We start from the raw sequence: 13,583 nt of genomic DNA, 5'->3' as shown, positions 1-13,583 counted from the left end.
TGTGCCATAGAACAACACAGAACGTGTAAGTATTGAAGCTACAGGCATCCACCTAAAGCAGTGCAGATGCTGACAGACTTACCTAAGCTGGACCCGGGCAGAGCAGGACGAGACCCACTTTCCCATCTCAGATCCTCACTGGTTCTACAAAGAACTGTTACATGCACTCAGTGCACCAGAGCAAAACTGAACCCTTGCCTTAAATAAAGGAAGCAAAAGAGGAAAGAGGACAGTCAATATGAGAGATCCAAGCAGAAAAAGCATTTTTAAGATTTCAGCCTCCTTTTGGCACCATTTCTTCCTCCATGAAGCAAAGGAAATTTTCCTTTTATTTTTCTGAATGACTGAGTTCTCTTGGTAATCAGCCCAGTTAGGCTTTATTATGTAAAGCATCTGGGATTTGAAACTGGGATTCATAAGCAGAGATGGCAGTATTCAGTTTCTGGCAACATCTCACTCTTCTACAGGGACAAAATTGTTTCTAGATTCACAGTCTGAAGGAATACAGAGGACTTTGCATTGTATAAGTCATTGCTCTAAAAATACACCCAGGAAAGAAAAATACTGAAAGCTTTCTCTTCTTAAAAACATGAACCTCTAGCATTCATACAGAGCTAGAGTGTGGGCAAGGTTCATACAAGAGCATGGGATAAAGAACATTGGACTGGATGATCTTGGAGGTCTTCTCCAACTTTGGTGATTCTGTGACTATATGATTCTATGAAATCAACCCAGAGAATGCTCTCCTGTCATGCTTTTTTTTTGTTGTTGTTTTTTCCAAAGCAAATACATGGTGAGGAGTCACAACATTAATTTCTCCTGAATAAAATCTGCTTAATACTTTCTAAAGCTCAAGTATTTTGAGGTGTAAAATCCCCCAAATCTTTGTGTGTGTATGTTTTGTGTCAGATTTGGAGTATTAAGAAAAATCCAAATCTTACTACATACCCTACTTTGTAAAATCACTATTTCAAAAGAACTGGCCATGTGCATACAAGTTTATTAGCTCTGTCATTCAAGAGACAGGGATAATTTAAAATGTCCTCAGCAAATGACTGTAATGAAATGTGATATTTAGCTGTCACTTATAATTGTTAATTTCACATGCAGTCAGTAATCTAAAAAGTATTCGGAAGAAAAAGAATAGGATATTTCCAGGACCATTCAATTTGATTCCACAGAATAAATATGAAGTGCTTGCCCTTGAGGAACAGGCTGACAAGTTGTATCAGAGAGAAAGGACAGAGTTGAAGGATGTCCACTTTAATTCTAAACTTCCTTTCATAATAGGATGTATCCAAAACTTTGTCTGCCTTTTTCCCCACTTTCACAGCTTTAAAAATGTAGCATTGAGTAGAGCTCTGGAGTCACAAAGCTCTTTCCTTTATCAGAAAAGGGCTAGGCAGGGAAGGCATCTAGGACATAGGAAAGTCCAGTTTCTAAGCAGCCTAACTGATCTCAGGCCCAAATGTCAGCACTAAATTTCAGGTCCTTTGCTTACCATTTCTCAAGTTGTCTCTCTGCAAAATTTTGCTGCCTGATTTTTTATCAGATCAGTTCCAATATGATAAAAATGACCTGGTCCTTTAGCTTTCAGTTCACCAACTCAGAGCCTCACCAGTGTCTCAATGCAGTCGCATCATGCACTTCTAATACAATTCAACCACTTGTGTTTAATGCATCAGATCTAGCTACTACATCAGGCCTTACGTGTAGAAGTATAGTTTCCTCGAACACTGATAGCTGAATGCATACTAAGACAAACTCATACAACTCAGATATGCCAATCTGATCTATAATGCTAGTTTTGATCCAGTTCCAGTCAGTTACTTACAATAACATTAAAAAATATAGATGACAATAAAAAAAAAACAAACAGAAGTACATAAAAACTTCTGAAGAAGTTAAGGAAAAATACACAAGGCTTCCAGGCACATTAGAGAAAGAATGTCATGCTATTTCCTTGAAAGTCATATATTTGTCATAACACACATGGTGCTTAAACATAATTACTGTCAGAACATTAGGCCAGGAAGAGATGTCAAGAAAGAATTATTGTATAGTTACATTATCTAAAAGTTGTGATTGCAAAGGGCAGCATTTAGAGGAAACTTAAGGATGCCAGACAACCTGCACTGGAAAGCACTAACACGTACAAAAGGAAAAACATTATTCTCAGTCTCAAGAGACAGTTCTGCATTAGCGTCATTCTAAGAGACATTTATTTCCTTCAAGGCCTTGACTGACACTTAAAAGAAACAAACATGCATTAATAAAATAATCACCTTAGTATCCTTGGTCATTAAAACAGTTGGATCTGCCATTAATAACTTTGACAAAGGTAAAAATCAACAAGTAACTTCAATGGCAATGCTCTACTGGGTAAGAATAAAAGAAATCATGAAAAAAACAACATCCTATCAAATAGTGATTACAAGGATGTTATCAAATATAGAAATCAGAAGCCATTTAACTATTGAAGATCTTTGCATTACACTTTAATCTGTAAAAATTGTTACCTTATTTCATTTCTCTGAACACCTTGACATCTCTTTGCTGCCACATGCATTCAAGGAAGGGGTATGGAAAGAGAGCACTGATAAAATGCTTTGAAAAAGTACTAGTAATTATTATATGGCTCAAGTTTGATTTTTCTGCTTTCATGGGATTATGCAATGTACTGACCAAGGAACTGCATGCTTTACAACAGAATAAATATTTTTGTAGTTGTCTTGTTTTCTAGCTTTTTAAATGACAACAAAGAAATGAAGCACAGGATTTTGCAAGACAGATCATGAGTAAAAGAGAACATACAAATAATTCTTCCACACTTTTCCTTCCTGTCCTCCCACCCTTTGGCATTTAAAACTAAAGACTAGTATCTCATGGAAAAAAGTGCATCTACCTGCTCCCTCCACCTCCCTAGCCCTGCAGAGGGCATACTTTGTGTAGAGAGCACACCAATCATTCTACTGTAAGATTAATAACTTAGAGCACCCAAAGCAAATAGTAATAAAAAAAATCCATGAATACTTGAGAGATTTCTTTAAAAAGATACACCTCAGCCAAGACAGGCAACATTATCTGGGGGAGATAGAAAACACATCAAGTTCTTGGAAACAGAGACTGATGAATACAAATGAGTAAACTCCTAAATGCAAAGGACATAATGCATAAGTTCATATATAATTTTACATGGATAGCTGCCTCCTTTCAGAGAGAAAAAAATATTTTATGGGACATCTTAGAGACTATTCTAGACACAGAATTGCTGCCAGATGTCTCTAATATTTGCCAAGCTACAGCCAATGTTTTGTCAACATGGGTTAAAATTTCTCTTCCACACAGCACAGACTTCTCAGCACAGTATGTTACTCTTCCAGTATATTTAGAAAATCATTTTACTAATGGAAAGCAGTCGCAGATGTGACTTCTATCTCACATACCTGTGACTCAGTTACTCACATTAATCTACGTTAAAGATACCTGTCAATAACAATTTTTATTTAGTGCTTGTTTAATATAACTTCTCTCTCACAAAATACAATAATGCAAATAAAAGTTTTAAATTCTTCCTGATACAATTTCACAAACCACACTGCTGCACAGATTTGTTCTTGGCTTGAACTGCTGAAGCTCATCATATGCACCACTGAAATATCCTAACACAATACATGAAATCATACTCCTGTCACAGATGGAACAAAAATACTCTTCTGAGGGAATATACATGTACCCCACATTAAATGTATTTAATAAAATGCAAATAAAGCCAACATCCTGCCAAAATTGTATCATGAGGCAAATTTACTAGCAATTATTTTCAGCAGCTCACTTATCAACAAAATCCAGCTAAGATCACAACAGTGTGCAGACAACAGCATTGTGCTTAAAAGGTTAGACTTCAAAAAGAAACGTGCAGAAAACTAGATGCTATAGAATGTATATATACATACTGTCCACGTTTACTTCTGTAAATACCAACCTTTCTTGTTGTTTTGTCCAAAATCCAATGCCTGCAGCCCATCTCCTCTGATTAAGTGCTTTATACAAGAAAAGCATACATGACACAGCATTTGAGAAATGAATGTAGTAATAACGTCCAAGTGCACATATCAAACTCTTCTCAAATGCAGTGAAATTGACAGAGTCAGTGCAATGCATTTTGCTTTTGCAGTGAATTTGTTTCCAAGGAAACCGATAGCTGCAGATGTTTTCCCACATAAATGCAAAAGAAAATTCAGCAGTGTGATTACTTGTTTATTCAGTATTTTATTCACACACTTATTCTGTTCAATATCAAACTATACTTTGACCTCTGTTAGAAGACCAGAATTAATATGTTTGGTTATTTGGCTTTTTCTTCCACACATAATCTTACTGAACAGCTGTTACTACAGGAAACGTGTTACCTTTAAACCTTTTCATCCTCTTTTAATGTTCCAAAGTGATCAGCTTTTCCCTGTTTTGTCTCCCTCTATAAGAGTGAGCAAAAAAAAAAAAAAACCCATGTCGTGGGTTTTCATCCTAAAGGTGCTCCAACAACTTGGCAATACCCTAAGCTTCCAAGGAAGAACACTAACCCAACGAGGCTGCAGGAATGCTAATTCAACCACATGGAATAGATTTGCTAATTTGTACCATGCTACAGAGATATCACTGTGGCCAATATAATTAAGGCTTCTTAGGATGACAGTATAAAATATAAAACAGAGATGCAGTCTAGAAAATCACTTTGGCTGCACGGGACGTTAAAACTATAACTCACTGTTATGTACATCGCTTACTTGTCATTTACATACAAGGTTCTAAAGCTGATATATAAATGAAAAAAAATTACAGACATTGCATCTTCTGTAAATTTAGACCTCCTTTGTCTGCATAAAATACTACAATATTTACCATACCTCCTCTTTCAGTGTTGGTGATTCAACAGCAACATCTACTGGACATGAAGGGGCAAGATACAAGTCATTTAAAGAGATTAAAGAGCCAGGTATACGAATACTTACAACATCTACCTCTACATACTTCTTCATACTTTTGCATAACTGAGTTGAAAAGAACTAACGATTTACACATGAATTTGGTCTTTAATTACCTCTCCAACAAGAAAACAAACCCAATAAAAAGATGGATAAAAATAGAAGTGACTTACTGTTGCCATCTGGAGACCAGACATTTTTATTACATCTTTGAGGAATATTAGATATGCTGTACTGAAAGAACCATTGATGGGAATTTCACCAGCAAAAGTGCACAAGCAACCGTCAAGTTCACGCACTGAAAAAGCGTGAGCAGTAACTAATAACCAGCCAGATCAGACCTCACAATGAAGTTCTTGAAAATATCATGATCACATGTGAACCTATGAAAGCTAAGGACAAAGATCCCCAAGGATTTTGGCCTTATGATGCCCCAGCACTGGCCTTCTGAAATAGCATCCACTGTTTTGAGCTAGGTGTCTAAGTGCTGCCTCTTGAGAAGGTCACTGAGGTGCACACCAGGCATTTGTAGCAGACCATGAGCTCAAGAGCACAACTCACACCAATTTTCTCAAGAGGGCAGCAGCTCTGGGAAAACTCAAAGATGTCAACCCAAGGTAGCTCAGTCCTCACCAGAAAGAATGCCACAGGAATTACTAAGAGACTGGGGGTCATCTCCTTGAACTTGAATTCCTGAATATAACCAAAGTTCTGTGAGCCCTGGTACTGCACTTTCCTGCACCGTGCTGAGCATCTTCTCCTGAAGTGCAGCAAACAAAAGCTCCCTGTAGGAATGTTCCAGGTTGTAAAAAAACAAAACAAAAAACCACACAACAGGAGAATAACCTGCTCACTCTGAGTCCAGGACTGGTTGCACACACATTATGATACTAGAATCCCATTTATAGCCTTCTTATGAAAATATATTTCATAGCAATAAAAAGGGCAGACATGGCCAGCTTCCACGAAATGAAGTGCTCCATACATTACACCAGAATGCTGTTCTGAGCTGGAATTAGGCCAATGGAACAGAAAATTACTATGAAACGCATTAGGATGGAATATATATTCTAAAACAAGAGGTGTTCCTTACAATAACTAATTATAGGGAGGAAAAAAAGGAAAACACATTTATTCGAGGTATGTAATTGGGCATTTCTGCAGAATTTTTTCTGACTCCCAGCCCTGGCCATGTGGACAAAAAATTCCAGCATTAACCCGGGGAAAAAACAAACAAACAAACAAACAAACAAAAACACAACGAACTCTCCTTAGTGCATATCCTGTTAGAGGGAGATGTTTTCAGGCTGCATTAAGAGAGTTGATTCTGCTTCTGAGCCCGCTAGCTATGGTCCAATGGGATTTTTTTTTTTTTTTTGCAACCCCTCGCATCACTATGAAGGTCACCAGCAGCTTCTCTGCACATACACAACTTCATGCATGTACCCACACACTTTATTGGACATTGTAGCTGCTGGTAAGGCCGCCTAGCTTTTCAAGAACCATTTCCAGCCTCCCATAAACCTTAGCAGAAATGAAACTGAAGCAGTTCCTCTGGAAGCTTCACCTTTTAGACTGGTCTCCTTGGCAGCAGTTAATCCCAGCTTACTTTCTGCTGCTGTTTTCCTAAAGGGAAACAGAGTCCATCCATCATTTTCATTGTATCTCTTCTGCCCCAAGGTGATGCTTGGGTGGAAGGCACACATGCAACAGGGCTACCACATGCACAGTGATTACCAAAAGTACATTTCCCCAAATAAGCTTCTGCAAAAGAGCTCACACCAATCTGACAGCAGTGGGCTTAAATTGACTGACTCTAGATGCAGTATCAATTCCATTTTCATCTCTCCATACAAAAAGATGCTCTGTAACTGTCAGTGGAAAATATTAAACTGTTCAAAAATTATTTTAAATGATATTTTAATACTACAGGCAATAATTTAAAATTATTTTTTGCATGTAATTCAAGAGTCACAGTTTTTCTAATGAACCTAATGATCAACAGATAGGCTTAAATAGACCTGGATAAGCTGAGCTGAGAAAATAGATCTGTTCACTGAGTAACTGAAATTGCATGTCCAAATTAAATTATTTTTGGCCTCTAGCAATTAAAACAAACGTATCTTCAGCTAGAGGAAAAGTTTGCCTTTGGCAGCTGGTCGTTTAACCAATTATAACTTAACTCTAAAACAGCCTAATATTCAGCAGCCAAGAAACCCTGTCATATCAGCATGCATCTACTCTGCAGTTTGTGCCAGGGAATAATGTAAAAAAGAGCTCTGTGACATCTGTATATTTTCAGCAGTAGGAAGGTTTCTACATATGTTACTTTCCATACATGAACACTTGGAGTAGTCACAGCAAAATGCAGAAGTAAACACATACTTGAAAAATAAAAACTCCTCTCTCATCACTTTCCAATATTTCTGTTATCAAACCACTCTCCCTTGTAGAGCTGGTTTGACTTTTTAAACACCAGGAGAGTGTGCACTGATGTAAGTCTGGCAAGTCTGTGTATGTATTGATTTGCATCATACAGCCTTGAGTAATTCCTTGGAGCCAGAAACAACAACTGAACCTCAAATCTAGTCAGCATATTGCTAGGACAGAGGGAAAGCAGTTCATTTCCATGACAAATAGCCCAGCTGGAAGCCCGCAGATCAATCTAACTCATCACTATTTACATAAACATTTACAGGTGGTACTGAGAGATATTAAAACAGCATAAGAAGCTTGTAGCTTGGATGGTTTCTACTGCACTCATGCAAGAATTCGTGTTTATATCCACACCTTTAACTCCACGTGCCAAACCCAGTGCACCACCTGCTGTTATGGAAGCACAGGAAGAGTTTTAAAGCCACCACATGACTGCTCCTTGTAACGTATGAGTCACATCTCTAAGACACATCTCAGGTCATGCATTCACCTTTCAGAAGAATATGTCAGTTTCTATTATAGAATTCACTTTTTCTTGTGCAGAGATTATAATCAAGCAGATTTACAAAGATTACACTATCTACAAATGCAGCAATATGGGATTTACAGAATGCCTGAACAGGTTAGACATGCAACACCCACTGAATTCCAATTATACTTCTGCTTAGGCACTTTTCCTATTTCTTCGAGCCACACAAGGTACCAAAAGCACAAAGGTACTTAAGTCAGGGTGTAAACTGAATTGACAAAACTTTCCTACTTTAGTTTCAGCGGGCATCTAGTACTTCTTCCCACATGGAGAACACCTGAAAATTGAAGCAGGGGACGGCATGGAGCTGTCAGGGGAGGGGCAGCTGGGGGTTAGGGACCGTGCTGCACCACAGCGCGGTGGGCACGGAATGGGCTGCACAGGGCACAGCTCTGAGTGCCAGAGTTCAAGGAGTGTTTGGACAGTGCCCTCAGACACAGAGTTGGAATGCTGGATGATACGGCACTAAAGGACATGGCTAAGTGGTAAGATTCAGTAGGTCAGGGTGACGGTCGCACTTGATGATCCTGAAAGTCTCTTCAAACCTAGATAATTCTAAGGCAATTCAGCGCACGTGGTATTGAAGTACTTACATACACATGCACATATTCTGAATGTGACTGCTGACATTACCAGCTGGAAAATGAGCTAGAGAGAGGTATTTCAATAGTGTCTTCTTACACTAATAAAGCTTCTCAGCTCTAACTTCTTGAACTGAATGCCACTAGCTGAACAGGAATTTATTTTAATATATCCCATATTTGCTGTTATCCCCAAGAAAGAAGGAATTAAATTTAATATTGAACATCTTACTCTAAGAGGCTGGTAGACCTACACAGCTTAAGACTTGGATGAAAATCCTGACAAGACTCTTACCAATCTTAATCAGGCTGAGATTTCCGTGCTCCATTACTTAAATCAGCAACACGATACAGATGAAGTGTACCATGCCAATGTTCTCCTTTCTACGTTGTTAAATATGTTTAAATCTAATTTGAATAAACTGTCTCATTTTGAGGAGTTTAATTCCTATGAATTTGCCAAATTCCTTCAATGCAAATTCAATTTTAGTAGAAAACAGGACTTTCAGCTAATAAATATATACAAACATTTGCTCATATGCATGTGCTGATAGCAGCCCCAGTGCAGCCAGGAAAGGAACAGACCTGTCAAGATATTTGCTTATAAAAAAAATGAGTTCAGCTGTAAGCAAATATCCTTGAAAACTGAGAAATATTAACTGTGCACAAACAGTGCCAAACAGATAGCTCAACATGGACATAAAGCTTCCACAGTAAGATCCAGCCAGTCCCTTAGTGACAACCTACTGCCACCAAGCAGACAGAGAAATAAAGAGCAGAACAATTTCTCGGCCAACAGAGATGGCAAGCTCAGTTTTATGTTCACAACAAAAAAAGATAATAAAACTCAAGCTCCCCCCTTCAGCATTATGGCAGATACCAACAGTGACAGCAGTAGTTCCCAGCTCTGTGCTACATATCACCAAGTAGCTTGTGTATTACAGCTTAAGGACTCCCCACTGGTTATATCTAAAGGCAAGAAAGGTCATGGGCTATTTAGCATCTGCACAGACAGCTGCAGATGTTTGTAATGCCATCTTTATTCCTCAGAAGACGTACCTATGTTAATCAGATTACAACATAATGTCAAACAAGGAAAAAAAACCCACAACCTTTCTGCAGCTGCAGATGGAAGTCTAACACAGAAGTCCCTGACTGCCCCACAAATTTTCATCTTAAATTGACATTTTTCTTTCAAATTATGCAAACAACCTCAGTAACAGTATTTGCTTGGTATTTATAGCCTCATTATCTATACATACCAGCCACCTGTATTAACCCCAGCTTATAAGTAATCCTTTGAAAAAGCTTTCCATCAAGTAGTGACTTGGGGTGTGTTGGTAATGTACACTACCTTGACAAGTAAAATAAAATTCCAGTGAGATACTGAGTATGATAGAGTCTTCAAGAATATGAACAGCTTCATGAATCAAAGAACTCTCCAAATATATTGCATAAATGGAGGGCTTCTCCCCAAAACCACACCAGTTCAATGTTGTCACACTTAAATGCCAATAGATGAAGCTTCTAAGATGTCATTTTAAATCTCTTACTTTTTAGTTAAGATTTTTTTGAAGTTTGTATTGGTAGACATCAAGGAATAGAACAGCCCATTCAGAAGGACCACAGTGGTGCTTATATATGCAAAACAATGATATTATCTCAAAATCATAAATTGCAAATTCATTTATTTCCAAGAGCAAGTAAATGTAACAGATGAGCATTTCAAGTGCCTGTGAATAAAGCAGCTGATGATTTGTTATACAGCACATTTACAATTGTTAGAATTGGCACATCATATATTCACTCAGCTGTCTTTTCAGCTGCCATTTAATTTCTTACATAAAAAATCCTTGCAATTGTGTAAAATTGTGAATAAATACCCACCGTAATTTAAAATGTTTGAAAGAATATATTTTCATCTCATTAAGTATATCTTCCCAGGTAAGTTCAGACCAAGACATCATGCTTTGCAATCAACAGTCACCTGTAATCCTGATTCCTCAAAGCCTAAGCAGTCATGATAATTCCTGTACCATAGTAGAACTTAGAAGACAGTAACACCCTTGTTGCTGTTTGTTACAGCAGCAGCAATTAAGGGTTTCTAGGATGTTACACTAGCAAATTTTGACACCACAAAGTCTCAAAGTTCCCTCTGGTTCCCCGCTGGATTAGGGGGAGGTTATGAGGAGAAAAACACATCTTACTGCAAACAGATCTAAACGGAACAAGCAAACGAGGAAACAAAAAGGGTTACAATCATTTTTAAGGTGGCTGTCATCAGACCAGGAAGGCCCCAGTAAAACAATGTTATGTAAATAGGTCTCCAAGCACAGCTCCTGAAGTTCAACACAGACCATACAGAACAATGTGAGAGGCATTGAGAAATGGTAGATGTGCAGGATAATTATCATTTTTAAAGACCTGTGACTGCCTTTCACAACTCCATCCTCTCCATGCTCTGCATTTTCCAACCTCTTCTGCAGAGTGGGATAGGCGTACGTATTACACACATGAATTGTAATGAGGCAGTAGCACACACAGCTCAGTTGGACACTGTCCTGTATTCATCTTGGTTATGTTCTGCTTGAAGCTGTTTCACGTTTCCCCATCTACAGCTCCCAAACTAGGCTTTTAAGTCTTCCAAGATGCAAAATACCCTCAAGAAAAAAAAATGTGTAAATTCACAGACAAGGAAGACCTACTCTTAATTAAATTAACTTCTAGAAAAACACTGCAGTAAAAATACTGCTGTTAATACAGTATCAATAGCATAGCAGATGAGTTCCTGGGGAGGGAACAAAGGCATTAAAACTTCAGCAATGGCAACACATTGTTTAACTTAGAAGAGCAGCAAGATCCTCTGCATACTACAGTATTATCAGACTGCAAGAGAGAGTGAGACCTCTCACACTGGCTTACAGAAGCCAAAAACAGAGAACATGTTTTCTCCCTTCAGTTTTTCCACAGAAGTCCTATTTTGTCAACTTCTGACCAACCCTGAAATTTCTGAGAGTTTAGTTTAGTTTTCTTTTTTTCCTTGCATTTTTCTTCGTTGCTCTCAAAAGAAACATACCCTGGTTGAGACCTCCCCAGTATAGGAATAAAATGAATGCTCTAGTAACTGCTTCCTGCTAAGCTACAGAACATTTTTGTAGCTGCACCAGCACTATTAGCTTATTCAGGCTGAAAGAACCACTTTTTTTTACCCTCTTTCTTTTGCTGTTACCGTAAAGAAGTCATACCCTGCTTTGTAATTGCATACACACACACACAAGTAACTTAATAAAACCAAAGGAATTCGTATGAATAAGGACCAGATACTATCCATTAGAAAGGCTTATCGAATTATAGCATTGTAGTCCATCTACATCAGTAGCAAGGCAAAGGCCTGTAACAATTTTCTATATGAGTAAATGTAAGATAAGATGGCAGAGGAAAACTCACTTAATCCCTGTCACTACACACCAGCACTCACTACATTTTTCTCCTGCTTACGGACCACAGCAACAAATGCATGATAAAGTGCAGTTATTTTGTTCTTGCTTCTCTGAGCACTTCCTCTAGTGCATGATTTTAAAGCAGTAGGAAGGTAGGTCAGGTTTCTCTGGGATGACTATTTTTTGCTATAAAACAATTAATTTATGCAATTATTTTCATTTCTTATGACAAGCATCAATACCCCTGAGTAAAAGCCTTCACTCCATGCTGACTGCACCTAGACATTTGTTTCTGTTGTGACACCACCTCCCCCAAGCCAATACTTGGCAATTGCTTTATGTGGGTTCCCTTCCCTATACTCACTGCTCGTGATGAGACACCAGTGCTATAATTCCCAAAGCCATTGCTCCCTCCCTTCGTACAGCCTGGCAGTCAGCAGGACCACTTCCGAATACACCACGTTTTTCTCACCTGCTGTACTTTCTGGCACCTCCTGCTTGTCTTGCACAAGCTGCATGACGTCTGACACCACAACCTGGTGGTTCGTGTCTTCTTCTTTCTCCTCATTAGACTGATTGGCTGTTGCAAAACAGTTACAGCTTCTGGTTTCTTTGCACGGGACCAGCTTCCAGCACCAATAGTCAGACATGAAAAGGCTCTGCACTGATTTCTGTAAGTCAAAAACAAACAGAAAAATCATTCGCTGCCCAAACTCACACACACAGAAAACCAAAAAACGTCATAACTACTGAAAAGAAAACCCTCAAGTAACGTTAAGTTACAAACAGATTACTGGTACCTTCAGTTTCATCTGAAGAAAACAAATATATGCAGTTTATGATACGCATCTGTGGCGTCATATACGATTCGTAGCAGCCACCCACAGAACTGTATCCAAAAGAATAACCTCAAGAGTATCCTGTAGCTTTTCAAAGTGCTTATACTTTAAATCAATAAGCCAGTCACACGCACAAAAACCAATACTCAAATACCGAATTTCATGTAGTCCTTGTATCACCTGTATGAAGGCAAAAATTAGCAATGTCACTTCGTATTTTCAGAAGACTGAGTCAATATTTGAAAGCCAATTGAACCAGGTGAAAGAGCACCCCAGAGCTGGGGAAAAACAAACTAACATAAGGATTAAAACATGACAGAATGCTTCCCACAATATGGGAAGCTTACTGTGAGAAGCTTTAATAGACACACGAACTGTAGGAAACTTGATGGTTGGTGCCAGATCAGTCAGGTTTGGCTTTGACCTGGTGCCCAGGGCCTTGGAGCTGCCCCTCCCAAGCAGGAGGGAGGGGACAGGAGTACCCTTAGCACCCCCCCCCTCCCAAACTGTAACTGTAACACCCCCTTGCTAAACTGTAACTAGAGATGCTGCAAAATGCACATTACATTAAAATGTGACAACTTCACAGATCTGAAGAAATTAAACCCCATTAAAAAGTTAGCTTGATGTAAGTGAGTTATCTGTTTAAAAACAAACAAGCAAAAGTCAATCCCACATTATTTAGCAACAGATCTCCCAGGGGCCACGTCAGGAGCATTTAGCATCTCAGACTCTTATTTCAGTTCTTCAAAAGAAGAGAGGATTTCCTGTTC

At 38.5% G+C, this 13,583-nt stretch overlaps 1 protein-coding gene across 1 annotated transcript in view; it reads right to left on the bottom strand.

Moving 5' to 3' along the window:
- MCF2L (MCF.2 cell line derived transforming sequence like) overlaps positions 1-13,583 on the bottom strand; it is a 141,303-nt gene that overhangs the window by 121,213 nt on the left and 6,507 nt on the right. The window contains exon 2 of the mRNA XM_065741056.1: positions 12,444-12,642. Within this exon, the coding sequence (XP_065597128.1) occupies positions 12,444-12,621 (178 nt within the window). The 5' untranslated portion in view covers positions 12,622-12,642. The remainder of the gene's footprint in view (positions 1-12,443; positions 12,643-13,583) is intronic.

This window comes from Cyrtonyx montezumae, unplaced genomic scaffold (assembly GCF_038088225.1).
Source record: "Cyrtonyx montezumae isolate F1298 unplaced genomic scaffold, pur_monq_1.0 scaffold_3, whole genome shotgun sequence".
NCBI classification, from domain to species: Eukaryota; Metazoa; Chordata; class Aves; order Galliformes; family Odontophoridae; genus Cyrtonyx; species Cyrtonyx montezumae.
Note: the sequence above shows the minus strand (reverse complement) of the source record. Positions and strands in the feature narration are given on the sequence as shown.